Below are 14,891 nucleotides of genomic sequence, written 5' to 3'. Positions count from 1 at the left end.
ATGCATTGTAGAACCATGAGGGGCTAATCTTCATTCGATGCCCCAGATATAATCCTTAACTCGTGATGTATTGACTTTGTTGCTTTGATTATTGAGTTTCCATGTGATTTCCCTTTTGTTTATTTTGGTTGCAATTTTTTATTTAATTTCCTTGATGTTGTATGTTGCAAACTCGATGTGGGAATTGCCACTAGCTGCATGAGCATTGATTTGGCGTGCATGTTCTCCATAGTTGTAATTACAGTAGAAGCATGTTAGCCATAGTTGCACATTGTTGTCTAGATGATGATCGATAAATCCATCTAGGAAGGGCACACATTAGGGATGGGGTGAGTCTGCACCGCACCCTAGGTGAGGTCATACGTTATCAAACCCTCAGTAGGTGTTCACCACATCTAAGGAGATGTACATATAATCATTGCTTAGTCAGTACATTTGTCGAGGAGATTAATCCAGGGCACTATTCTTCCCATTGATTTCTTCTTAACCTGATCTTTGTCTATCTTTGTCTATCTTCTCTCTCTCTCTCTTTTCTCTATATTCTCTTTAGTTTCAATTTCAACCCAATCTTTGAGTTAGCTAGATATTAGAGATTGAGCAAGTATCAAGAGCTATACAAATCCTTGAGGATTCGACTACCTAACCCATTCGGATACACTTTATTACTTATACGACCTTCTGCATTTTGCAGTTACGCAAAGGGCGTATCAATAACCCTAATGATAAAAATGAAACAATCTTAAGGTGCATTCTCACCTTGCTAGCTTAACAAAAATGAACTCACGTGGAGCTTGAAGACTCCTTAGTTCTCTTGCTCTAATTTTACTTTTCTTTTGTCTTATATTTTATAAGGCCATTTTAGTTAATTGCGCCACATTGTAAGCAACTATATAATATTGTGGTTATATATGTAATCTCTATGTTAACTATGTAATATATCATATAGTTGTTTCTAGTTATTCCATAAATTGTGCTTTTATATGAACAACTACATATTATTCTAATGTAAAATATTATTTCTTTTATTTGTTTAATATTCTATCTATCTATCTATTTATTTGATAGTTATCGGTGAAAATATTTTAAAAACACTTTTATATAAGAATTAATTATCAACAATATTAATTCTAAATTAGATGTATTTTATAAGTAAGGGGAGAAGTTAAAAATACCAAGATAGTTTGGTTTTTATTGTAGATTTAGGAATTTAATGTTTTGGTTATAGACACACCCTTTGCGTGTGTCTGCAAGTGCACGGGTTGTCTAGTAATAAAGTAACCAAAGGGTCGGGTAATCGTATCCATAAGGAATAGAAATACTAGCAATAACCAAAGCTTCACTAAATAACCAAAATCAATCAATGAGTGTGTAAAGATCAATTTGTAAGTAAGTAAATGAGTAGAAGTAAACAAACACACGGGAAAATGAGGAGAAATCAATAAAAAAAAAGTAGGGTACTCGGACAATGCACCTCCTAGGATGTTTGCAAGTGCAAAACTAATTGAGAATAATTGAGTCATGAAAATCCGAAAGCACACCGATCCCAAACCTAAGGTCAACCGGTGACTAGTCCCCTACGAGGTCCAGGCAGGGATTCTCTCAACACCTCACATCACATATGACTGCTTGGAGTTCTAAGGATTCCAAATGGTTAGCTCTATTCCTAAATATAGATTTAACCCTTTGGTCCTGACGAAAGATCCCTAATCCCTATACGATGTCCCACAGAGAGTTCTCTCGATGCCTCACACCACATATGATTGCTAAGAGCTCTTGGAATATGGAGATAGAGTAAACAAAACCGAAGGGAAAAGGGGATGCTTTGCTGCCTCTCAACTCACCTTTTTAACCCTCTTTAATCTTGGTCAATTTAATCCTAGTGGTGATGGTCACTCGTCACTAAGATAATTATATTTAGCTCTCAACCCTAGTGTCACTCTAAGGTAAAGTCATTCAACACGCACACAAGATTAAAACTCAAATTAAAACTTAATTAAAAGGAACACAATAGAAGTTGAAGAAAGATTGCATCCTAAGGTTTACATGTCCAAGTACCCACTAGGGGCTTAGCTCTCCATGGAGCAACAAAATATGCAATCAAAATAGAAATCAAAACACATAGAATTCATGAGAAAAACCCCCTTTTAAATACATGTTGAAAGTTTTCAAGAGCCGCTCCTTCTTCTCCAAGAACCTCTCCTTCAAACCTAGGGTACACCCATCAGAAACAACGTCCTCAATGGCTTCCCAGATGGTTATCCTTATAAATATTGCGATGAAGAACAGTGGAGAAGCTTCCCTTGGATGTGCAAAGAGCTCCTCCAAAACCCTAGCCAACTTCTCCAAAGACTTAGGCAAAAAGATGTGGAAAGAACCTTTTAAGTGACCGTTTTATAAGTGAAACCTGGGGATCCACAAGGCCTCACCACGTGCTATGTGGAGGGTGTGTGAAATTCTGCCAACTGATATAGTACTTTTACTACAACGTTTTGTTGTAGTGCTTGATAATTTTATTAAGGAGGCCACACGAGGCGTGTGGAAGGGTGTGTGGGGTTCTATTACTCCAAACAGCTAAGATAACTCCTGAAAACTTCCTCCAAGCTGGTGCATGTACACATGACTGCCTCCGTGCCCTCCTGACATGTCAATTGGCTTCTATAATCTCAAGAGTTAGCACATATGAGTTTATAATGATCCAACTTTGATGTTCACCCTTGAAGTTTGTGAAATCATCTCAGAAATATCTCCACAACCCTTTTTTTTTGCTTTTTTCTCCTCAACTCCCTTCACATGCTTTAATTGTACAAAAGAACACAAACACATGCTATTAATGGAAATATCTGAATATAATCATGCTTAGAGTGCATAAAAGAAGTGAACAAATATATATCAAACAAACACTTATCAGTTATTTCTGTAATACTTTTACTAGCTGAAATTACAAACGACAAAAAATAAAAGAAAGATGAATTAAATTGGAAAAAAGGAATACAATTTACAAGTCATTACTTCCTCCCATTATTGGTTATATTTTCAATTTATTTACTCATAAATTCAGAGTTTTAAGAACTTGAAAATAAGAAAATAAAGAAGAAAAGAAATTTTAATAGCCGAATATAAAATTTTAAAACTTTAGTAGGAGAGTGTAAATTTCAAAATATGACAGGCAAGATAAAAACTTTCCTTAGATAAATATGCATACATTGATGTGCACTTATTTTCTTATTATAGGAAAATAAAAGGTTTTTCTAACATTTAAAAAATCAAGACTGAATATTTATTTATCTATTTATATACTGAGAGTTTATTTAATTATTTATTTAGTTTTTATTAAAGGAGCTACTAAGTGGCTAAGAACACAAAATTTAAATGACTAAATTGGCATCTAAACTAGCTATCATAAATCATGTAGGAAAGTCAAGGCTTCAACAAGCAGTTAGTAAGAAAGTTTTTACCTTTGAATATACATTCCAGGTTCACTCTAGGAAACTGGCTCAAGAGGAGATTGATTTGGCGAACCACATCATGGTGTCTCCAAACTAAACGATTATCAGGGTATTGCAACATGACACTAAGATCACATAGTAATAGAAGGCTGTTTAGCTTTAAGTTTTGCCAATAGCATTGCTTAAATGCAATAATATACAATAGCCTCAATTGCTAAGCTTGATTCTACTCCAATGTTTCATGTATACTACAGGTGATGTTGGTGTAGTGAAGAAGAAGGGTGGAGGTCAGGATCAAGGACTAGAGGAAAAGGATGGTGGTAGAAAGGCTGACGAGCAACGCCGACAGAGACTGGAGTGTGATGGTGGTCGGATGGATGGGGGTAGCATTGGTGCGGTGGAGGAGACGAGCGGAGGATTGAGTAATGAAGGAGATGGGGTATGGGAGAGTTAGTTCAGAGTTTTGGGTTTGGGGAATTCCAAACCCGAATCCGAAATGACATGGCTACATCTCCCAATGTTTCTCTTATTTTATAATATTTTAATAATTTTTAGTAATATTTTATTTTTTAAGTTGCCGCATAATCATCACACGGTAACAATGGAAGGAGAAGCTGACTCTTGTTAATGTATGTATTGGGATTTCCTAATCAAAATTATAAAGGTATTAAATTAGGACATTTATAATAGAGAAACTAAAAGAGCAATCTTAGTAGAATACAGAGACTAATTAGGAGATTATTCCACATAGGAATAGAGTGGGGGATAAAAAACCCCTTTGTAATATAAGTTTGTCTTCTTTGATTATTCCACAACATGGTGAATGCCGTGCTAGAAAATTCAATCAAAATTTGAATCTAAATTACTTTTGGCTTTATACAAGAGCTAAGTACAAAAAGCAATAAGGGCTTTAGAAATTTAGTACCTTATTGAAGACCAAACATGCTTGAGAAGCTATTTTGGAAAAATAACCCTTTTATTAACCTAAGATCCACATCAAGCATATAAAGGCAGCTTGTTCTATCACCACTATGAATTGAACCATTTTTAGAGGATAAATTCGGTAGACCCTTAATCTAAATCTAGGGTTGTAAAAGAACAAATGCGTTCTTCAAGAGATTAGAGGTTTGCCTCATTTATTAAGCTAAACAAGTGATTCCTAAGCCTAATTTATGACCTTGTAAGATAAATGAGATGACCTTGAACACCCCTAAGCTCAGTTTGTTAAGGCTTGTTTGCTGCAACAATAGTTATTGTAACAATTTAAACACTTCATTGCTGTTGTAGTTATGTTATTGTAGTTAAATTATTATAGTTATGTTGCTATAGTTATTGAACTAAGCTGTGCTTGACATTTTCTTAACAAGTTGAGCAGCCTGAGAGCCTAACAAATAAAGCTCGAAGTAGGCTTGGCTCAAACTTGGATTAAATAGTATTAAGCCAAGCTTTGAGATAGTAAAATTTTGGCTAGGCTCAACTCAATTACATTCCTACCTAAGCCACAAAAGCACACATAGGGAGCGCCCAATAGGGGTGTTTGGCTCTTGGATTCATGCCTTGGAAGTGGGAATGAGATGCATCCACAAAGTTTAAACCGATGTCTTGCAACAAGGAAAGGAGTGTCTAGAGGGTTGTCATCAGTGTCATGGTAATGGGATGGAGACATGTGGGGTATTTCCAATCCTTTCAAAATTGGGGAGATTTGGACTTCTCAGTATTGACATGACAATTATACCCTTCCTTTATAAAATTTTTTTCACATTTCTTTTATGTTATTTATTTATTTATTTATTTAATACACAAATAATTGTTAAATTATATTAATTGATTGAAATATTTAATTACAATTAGAAGAAATAAATAACATATTAAAGATATTAAAATAAAGATAAAACATATTATTTATTTATTAATTAATATAACAAACATATGTTACGTTATATTAATTAATTGTAATATTTCATTTTAATTAATTAAAATAAATAAGTAAATATATTGCAAATACATAATAATAATAATAAATCATGCTAATTATTTATTATTAATATAAAAAATTTTATTTAAGTTATATTAATTTGATGAAATATTTAATAAAAATAAATTAAAATAAATAATAAAATATATTACAACTATTTAATAATAATCATATTAATTATTTACTATTAATTATAAACTATTTAGTAAAATATCATTCTATTTATATAAAACAGCATAAATATAATTTTAATATATTTTTCTCTCTCACTTTTTATATTCATAACTCTTATTCTCTCCAACCAAACACCTTCATCATTATTCTTCTTTTCCCCTTATTCTCATACTCATATTTTATTTTATTTCATGAATACATCTCCCCTGGTTCTGAAACCAGGATAAGAAATACCCCAGCCTATTAAACTTTGACATGTGTCTACAATCACAATAGAAAAATATAACAACATCACATGGGACACACGTGTTAGGATATGATAAGTTGAAATCAGTGTATTCCCTAATTTCAGAATCAAGGGAGATTGAACTCTCTTTGCATCTCCATTTATATCTATTCCGCAATCCAAATAAACCCAAAAATCATACAAATATAAGAAAGAGGCTATGATTTTCGATAAGACATGCAGAATTTTCATTCAGATTAGGGATATATCAGTAGTTTTACATTACTGATGCACATGGAAGGCAATGACCAAATCATCACAAGTTACCATTCTAACCTTTATTCACTGTACATTGGAGACTTCCAAATACAGATTTATAGATTTATATATATATATATATATATATAGAGAGAGAGAGAGAGAGAGAGAGAGAGAGAGAGCTTTCTATAAATTCCCATAGACTGCCTCTTGCATCCCTTCACACCCACAATTGGATCCATCAAACCCATCTTCTTTTTTCTTCTTTTGATTCCAGTTGATCTACATTGTTCAGATCTCGGCTGGTCTCACTGGTAAAAAAGTGTTCTGTATCTCTATCGCTGGGAAAGAGTTCTCTTTGCTGGACTCTTATTACAGGAGCGAGTGAAGACGAAGAAGAAGAGGGATGGCTCGCAAGGTCGAGAAGATGGCCTCCATTGATGCGCAGCTGAGGCTCCTGGCTCCTGGCAAGGTCTCTGAGGATGATAAGCTTGTGGAGTATGATGCTTTGCTCTTGGATCGGTTCCTTGATATTCTTCAAGATCTCCATGGCGAGGATCTTAGAGAGACGGTATTCAGATTCTTCTTCTTCTTTCTTTTTAGTTTAGGTTAGTTTTATTTTATTTTATTTTTTATGTTTTAGATTTGTTGTTGTTTCTCTGTTTTTTTTTGTTTGTGTGGATATTTAGTCTAAAATTTTGATTTTTATGAGAACAGAAGTCTTCATCTGGATAAATGGTGTTTGTTTCTGCTTAAAGTTTTGTTTTTGTTTTTGTTTTGTTTTCCTTTGTTTTGTTCAGCAAGGCAGATGATCCCGGTGGTTTTGTGTAAATTAGGCCTTCTCTGATGAGATCCAGGATGAAAATTTTCCGCCTTTCTTGTTTAGATTCATCTGGAAGTAGATAGCGGAAGACTATTTTTATTTGCAAAACTGATATTTATTTATTTATTTATTTATTTATTTATTGTTAGAAGTATTTATTTTATTTATAAACTGCTTATATGATAATGATGATGGTGATTAATGTTCATGGTATCAGGTTCAAGAGTGTTATGAGCTTTCAGCTCAGTATGAAGGAGAACAATCTAAGGAGAAGCTGGATGAGCTAGGAAGTGTGTTGACCAGTTTAGATGCTGGTGACTCTATTGTTGTTGCAAGTTCGTTCTCACACATGCTTAACTTGGCCAACTTGGCTGAGGAGGTACAGATCGCCTATCGGAGGAGAAACAAGCTTAAGAAGGGAGATTTTGTTGATGAGAATTCTGCGACTACTGAATCAGACATTGAAGAAACCTTGAAAAGGCTTGTGGTGGAACTGAAGAAGTCCCCAGAGGAGGTTTTTGATGCTCTTAAGAGCCAAACTGTGGATCTGGTTTTTACTGCCCATCCAACCCAATCAGTCCGTAGATCACTGCTTCAGAAGCATGGAAGGTTTGCTAATGATTTTGCTGATTATTTTGCTTAACTAATTCGTTATGTACTTGCCTCTGTTTATTATTTTGGATTTTATTTGATCAATTAAATTCGAGACTTAAGAACTTGTGAAGATTTCCTTTTGTATAATTTCAAGCGCCCTTGACTTGTACTTCCCTGTGCAGTACATTTGATTCTGTATCAATCCCTGAACATTTCCTTCAGTTCTATCTTTGCTGCATGCTAAGGCTTCAAACAATGGGCAGACATGACCATATTGTAAAACCAGTTTTCATTATGTTGTAGAGCCTATGTTCTTTCTTGCTATGACTTCCTTTTTCATCCCTTTCATTCTGGATGTTTTCGTTTTTGGTTTCAGGATTAGGAATTGCTTGGCACAGCTTTATGCCAAGGACATTACTCCTGATGACAAGCAAGAGCTTGATGAGGCTCTTCAGAGAGAGGTAATTTGATCACATAAACTTAACCTCTGTCTCTAAACATCCATTTATGGTCAATATATATTATCCTTTATTTTTAGTAAACTTGTATTTAAGTTATGTATTTGGTGAGTCAAGTTTTCCATTATCAGCTCAAAAATCTCAAAAATAGGTGTGATATGAAAGAGAATCTTATTTTCGATGACTGATCTCTATTAATGCCCATTTATTAATGTGCTTATCTTAAAACCAAACATTTGATGCAGGAGTTTTCTTTGCATCACCTAAGTAAAGACCTGAGTTCATTACTCATGATAGTTATATGCCACTTTTATCCAAATGACATTCTCCTAACCGATACTATCTTCAGTTTTTTTATTCTGATTTTTCCTAAATTGTGAATTATCTTCCTTCTTGTTTTCTTTAAACTGGTAAAATGTTATAACATTGCTTGGAATTATGACAATGGCTTTTTAGGTTTCTCTGCAAAAATTTGACCTACACTTTCTTCTACATTACTTTGCATGGCAATTCATAGGAAGTTCGGATACCATTTTAAAAACCAACTATCAGTTAGTGTTTAATGGTCTTTATCAAAACTATTGGTAATATGCAATTACATTCTTACTGCTATAATTCTATGAAAAAGTGATTTTTCCCCCTCTCTTTGTCTAAACTAAAATCTTGCTGATATGCTCTGCTATTGCATGATCTGTATTGAAGAGGTGTGACTAGATATTCTTTCTAAAGTTGTTTGATCTACCAGTTTTTGTCTCATCAAAGAATTCCCTTAATTTCTTGCCTTTCAGATTCAAGCTGCCTTTAGAACTGACGAAATCCGGAGAACTCCTCCAACACCCCAAGATGAAATGCGAGCTGGAATGAGTTATTTTCATGAAACAATATGGAAGGGTGTTCCAAAGTTCTTACGTCGAGTTGACACAGCTTTGAAGAACATTGGAATAAATGAGCGTGTGCCTTATAATGCTCCCCTTATTCAGTTCTCTTCTTGGATGGGTGGTGATCGTGATGGTATGAGGCATTTACCATCTATCTCTACTTGCTTTTTCATTAAGTGCAATAGCTGTTTTGAAAACCTCCACTATAATATTTTGGTCTTTTGCTTTTAGTAACTGGAAGTTAGTTTTGTGAGAGTGATTAGAACTTGAGTGGCTAAAAATCTGCATCTGCATGTTTACAATATAACAGTGAAAACTTCAGTGGGTTAAATTAGACATTTGGGTCCTCTCCTTGAATTTAGTATCTCTATTTTTATCCAACAACAGTTCATTGTGATTCTAATTAAGGAGTTATTCTCATAAATATTGCAATTAAATTCTTTTTATGGAAGCTTTTGTTTCTTTTGGATCTCATGTGTATTTATTATATTCGATATAGGAAATCCTAGAGTGACTCCAGAAGTTACAAGAGATGTTTGCTTGTTGGCCAGAATGATGGCTGCAAACTTGTACTATTCCCGGATAGAAGATCTAATGTTTGAGGTATCAAAGTTTTGATGATCACATTATACCTGGTTTCTTAGAATAGAACCCTGTCTGTTATTGTGCTTTGAGCTAGCATCATGTATACTAATGATTTATTTTTCCTCTTCATACAGTTATCCATGTGGCGCTGCAGTGATGAACTTCAAATTTGTGCGGATGAATTGCATCGCTCTTCAAAGAAAGCTGCAAAGCACTATATAGGTATTTGATCCTGTCTTAGATAAACCAGTTTTGTGTAAAATGGTATTGTGACATGATTCATGTGGTTCATGAATTACCTCTGGTACTCTGTTATGGTTTGAATCTGAACTATATTCTAACAAATCTTTTAGCAAGAAATGGATAGGTTTTCTACAATTAGACAGAAAAAGTTTGGACCTCAGTAAGGCTTTGCATAGTTACATTACTTAGTATCATGTGAAATATTGAACTGCTTTGCTTGAGAATCCTGCCACCTCATGTATATTCGTTCGTATTTTTGCATAAGTTGCATCTATAGATAGGTTCTGCATGGAAAAGAGTGGAGGTTAATTTTATCATGGTCAGAGGAAGTGAAAATTTTCATATCTTATGTTGATAAATAAAGCATAGATTTGTGTACGTTAAAGTGCTTTATTTCTAACCTATAATTGAATTGCAGAAGTCAAGCATAGTATGCCATAATATAAGTAAACATGTCATAACTATATCATTAGATCTTTTATCAACCTTATGGTAATCTCTATGCAAAACTAACACTGTCTGACTATGAACAGTCAGTTTATGAGAACTTTTGGAAGCTAAAATTCGGCTGTTCAGAATCATTTTTGATGAAAGGAAATGCATCATGCAAATTCTACTTTTCATGTGTTGTAGATCCGTTTCAAGTCAAGATGATAATAATGATATAATTTTTTATTCTTTATAGCTGCATGTCCAAATAGCTTCTTGTCATAATATTGGTCATGCAATGGCTATTGCTTATGATTCTAAATATTGAAAGATGAAACTGGACCTAGATTGAGCTTATCAATAGGTCTACTTTCAGACGGTCACATTAATTTAATTATGGGATATTTTGTATTCAGAGTTCTGGAAACAAATTCCTCCTAGTGAGCCCTATAGAGTTATACTTGGTGATTTGAGAGATAAGCTGTATCATACACGGGAACGCTCTCGCCATTTGTTGTCAAATGGGTTCTCTGACATTCCTGAGGAAGCAACATTGGTGAATGTTGAGCAGGTCCATTTTTCTAAACTCTTCTATTTTCATGTTTGAATGTGGCCAGAAGACAATATGTGCTTTTATTTCTGAAGCGGTAGATTACTGGAAAGGTTAAGTATGTAAATTAAGCTAGCTCTACTATAAAATATTACTTAATATTTTGGGTAAAACTATTTTTGAAAAAAAGAGAGGTAAGTTTCTAACTAGAGAAAACTCTTTTTGGTGCATTTTTCTCCATAAGTCTGAATGTTGATTTTGTAAAATGAATTGGTTTTTCATGTTTGTCATGGGAAATATTCTTGAATTACTTAACTGCATGTCTGTAGATGACTTGCTTATAGGATTACACTGTTCTTCCTTTGTTCATATGTGTTAACTTTGAGAGGGCCATATATTGTGCAGTTCCTGGAGCCTCTGGAGCTTTGCTACAGATCTCTTTGCTCTTGCGGAGATCGACCTATTGCTGACGGTAGTCTATTAGATTTTCTTAGGCAAGTGTCAACCTTTGGTCTGTCTCTTGTGAGACTTGATATAAGGCAAGAATCTGATAGACACATTGATGTTATTGATGCTATCACCCAACATCTCGGAATTGGATCATATCGTGAGTGGCCTGAGGAGCGTCGTCAGGAATGGCTTTTATCTGAGCTTAGTGGCAAGCGTCCTTTATTTGGTCCTGACCTTCCCAAAACTGAGGAAATTGAAGATGTTTTAGATACATTCCAAGTTCTTGCGGAACTCCCTGCTGACAACTTTGGAGCATATATAATTTCAATGGCAACCGCCCCATCAGATGTTCTTGCTGTGGAACTTTTGCAGCGTGAATGCCATGTGAAGCAACCACTGAGAGTTGTGCCACTGTTTGAGAAACTTGCTGATCTTGAGGCAGCTCCTGCAGCTGTAGCTCGGCTCTTTTCTATAGAGTGGTATAGGAACAGGATTAATGGAAAGCAGGAAGTCATGATTGGATATTCAGATTCTGGCAAGGATGCTGGACGCCTTTCTGCAGCTTGGCAATTGTATAAAGCTCAAGAGGAGCTTATAAAGGTTGCAAAGGAGTTTGGAGTGAAGCTGACAATGTTTCATGGTCGTGGTGGGACTGTTGGCAGAGGTGGTGGTCCTACTCATCTTGCTATTTTATCTCAACCTCCAGACACAATTCATGGTTCACTCCGTGTGACTGTTCAAGGTGAAGTTATTGAGCAATCGTTTGGAGAGGAGCATTTATGCTTCAGAACACTCCAACGTTTCACAGCTGCCACCCTTGAGCATGGAATGCGTCCACCCATTTCTCCAAAGCCTGAATGGCGTGCGTTGCTGGATGAGATGGCTGTTGTAGCCACAGAAGAGTACAGATCAATTGTCTTCCAAGAACCACGTTTCGTTGAATACTTCCGCCTTGTGAGACTTCTAATTTTTTAAGAATTTCTTAGCAACTTATTTTATGTTTGTTGTTCTTTTTCAATATTTTAGAAAGAAATTTGTAATGATGATTTTATGTTTTCTTTCACTATCCTGCAGGCCACACCTGAGCTGGAATATGGAAGGATGAATATCGGTAGCCGTCCATCCAAACGAAAGCCCAGTGGGTGGCATAGAATCTCTGCGTGCTATCCCATGGATCTTTGCATGGACACAGACAAGGTTTCACCTCCCTGTTTGGCTTGGCTTCGGTGCAGCATTCAAACACGTTTTGGAGAAGGACATCAGAAATATCCACACCCTACAGGAGATGTACAATGAGTGGCCATTCTTCAGGGTTACAATTGATTTGGTTGAGATGGTTTTCGCCAAGGGTGACCCTGGGATAGCTGCTTTATATGACAAGCTGCTTGTGTCTGAAGATTTATGGTCATTTGGCGAGCGACTGAGAAACAACTACGAGGAAACAAAAAGCCTTCTTCTCAAGGTAAATCACCTCACTTTTTCTCTTCAATGGGATTTTCAGAATACTATCATGTCTTGCTTACCTTCTTTCTCATTTTCATGTTGATGTGGCTATGATTAGCTCCTTACCAAGAACTCTAGTTAGCTCCTATGGCATCATTTATCATGCATTCAATCTATCACCTTAAGCAGACTGTCCATGCATATGAATGCGTCTTTCATCACTTTTATTTCCATCTCTATACCAAACGCATTTAAACATTATAATTATTGCTTACACTGAGTGTGAATGTTCTTACACTCAATTTTGATTAAGATGAAACCACATTTGGAAGCTTTATCTATTCGTTGCTCGCATTCCACAATCAATACTGAAAACTCAAATATTAATGCAGGTTGCGGGTCACAAAGACCTTCTTGAAGGTGATCCATACTTGAAACAGAGGCTCAAGTTGCGTGATTCTTACATAACAACGCTAAATGCTTGCCAAGCTTACACGCTGAAGAGGATCCGAGACCCTGATTACCATGTGACATTGAGGCCTCATCTTTCAAGGGAGATAATGGATTCTAGCAAGTCAGCTGCAGAATTAGTGAAGCTGAATCCCACAAGTGAGTATCCCCCAGGTCTGGAAGACACACTCATTTTGACCATGAAGGGTATTGCTGCCGGCATGCAAAACACTGGTTAAGCTGGCAATTCAAACTGCGGCATGTTTCTTGAGTTATTATATTTTAAGAGACCTTGTGTTATCGTCTCATCTTAGCACTTGGATGAATTTCATAAGATGACAGAAAATTCTGCCTCACCAGCAGTATTCTTCTGTCTTTTGCTGTATGCCTGGTTTCCAGACTATTGATTATCAGAGACTTTTGATGTGGCCTTTTTTAACTTTGATATAAATAATGAAGAGAAATCACTTCAAGGGAAGCTTCGTGTGTTTTGCTTGTTAATGCTAATTGATTTGGTGCTTTTGAAGGTATTTTGTTATTTGATATATTTCTCATGTGACTTTCTTTATGTGAAAATCAGACAATTCATTCACTGAAATATCTCTTAATTATGTACCTATTTAGTGCAAACTAATAAATGTAATATTTTATTTTATAAGAATTATTTAAAGCTTTCACGGAATGTTTTGATCAAAGACATGTTGAATAACTATTTTATAGCAATTATGTTTTTTGTTTTTATTTTTTAAACTTGTTTTTTTTAAATAATTGTAATTAATCCTTTCAAAATATGTTTCAGGATTTGGAGTATATGTTGAGTTTAGTGGCTTACTTACATTATCTATACAAAAAAAAGTTTATTTTTGAATAAAAATTTCCTTGGTCACGAAAGTGATTAGGTTTTTGTCATAAATTTTTTTTTTTAATTTATTTATTAATTGGTAAGCAAATGAATTGTTCCCCACCACCACACACACACACACACACACACACACACACACAAAAACACCAGTTATCGCCCATTTTAATTTATACAAATTGCAAAATCACAATGTTTATTGAAAAAAAATATTGTTTAGTTTTTTTAATAGTCCTTATAAATATTTAAAATTTGGATAATTCACATCTATGCAGCAAGAGAAAATAAGAGAATTGGGTGCATGACCCTTTGAAAGGCATCTTATATATATATATATATATATATATATATCTTCTTCAAAATTGAGAAATGCTATTCTGGACGAATAAGTGGGCCGAACTTGTAAACCGAATGACGTGGATACTTACGTGTAATCCATTTCATCCGGTTTCTCTCACTTCAACTTTTGTTCTTCTTTTGGAATCACCGACACGACCGATGCTGAAATGGACGGCTTAGATCGTCGGACAGGCTAAATGGCTACCAGATTCGACGGCAGAGGAGGGACAAGCATTCACATCACAACCTTAGACGGCATCGTAAACGTTAACTCGCTGTTCACCTTCACCGTTTTCCTAGGGTTAGCGTGGAACCCCACCGACGCCAGCGCCACCCTCGCCACGCCGAAGTGCATCGCCGGAAGCCGTGTGGAGGAGGGTCTTGTCTCATTCCACATGTACGCCTTCTCCTCCTTCCTCTTCTCCAGCTTGGTGGCGCAATGCTTGAAGCAAGCCATTCACTTTTTCCTCATCTTCTGAAAATTCTATCTTTCTTGCTCTTCTTCTCCTTCTTCCCCTATTCTTATCCTCCCTTACCTTCTTTAATTCACCACTCTATCTCCAGCGAAGCTGCATCAAGGTAGCAATCCAGCGGAAGTCTTGACTGTATGACTCTGACAAAGATCAAGTTGGTTGCCTCTAACTTTCAAAAGATCAACCAGGCTGTATCTTTAAATGCCATAAAAAATTCTAATATATCTCAGCACCCTTC

General features: G+C 35.4%; 1 protein-coding gene across 1 annotated transcript; it reads left to right on the top strand.

Annotated features, from left to right (window-relative positions):
- The first annotated feature begins 6,273 nt into the window (after positions 1-6,273).
- LOC120257912 (phosphoenolpyruvate carboxylase 2-like) lies at positions 6,274-13,460 on the top strand. The gene is given in 11 exon segments (XM_039265211.1): positions 6,274-6,650; positions 7,120-7,511; positions 7,873-7,957; positions 8,743-8,965; positions 9,332-9,435; positions 9,552-9,639; positions 10,506-10,660; positions 11,045-12,043; positions 12,164-12,229; positions 12,231-12,551; positions 12,925-13,460. Coding segments are annotated over 11 exon segments (2,895 nt in total). The 5' UTR covers positions 6,274-6,485; the 3' UTR covers positions 13,222-13,460.
- Positions 13,461-14,891: the final 1,431 nt, after the last annotated feature.

The sequence above is a fragment of the Dioscorea cayenensis genome, chromosome 4 (genome assembly GCF_009730915.1).
Source record: "Dioscorea cayenensis subsp. rotundata cultivar TDr96_F1 chromosome 4, TDr96_F1_v2_PseudoChromosome.rev07_lg8_w22 25.fasta, whole genome shotgun sequence".
Taxonomy (NCBI): Eukaryota; Viridiplantae; Streptophyta; class Magnoliopsida; order Dioscoreales; family Dioscoreaceae; genus Dioscorea; species Dioscorea cayenensis.
This window is presented reverse-complemented; position numbering and strand designations above follow the sequence as displayed.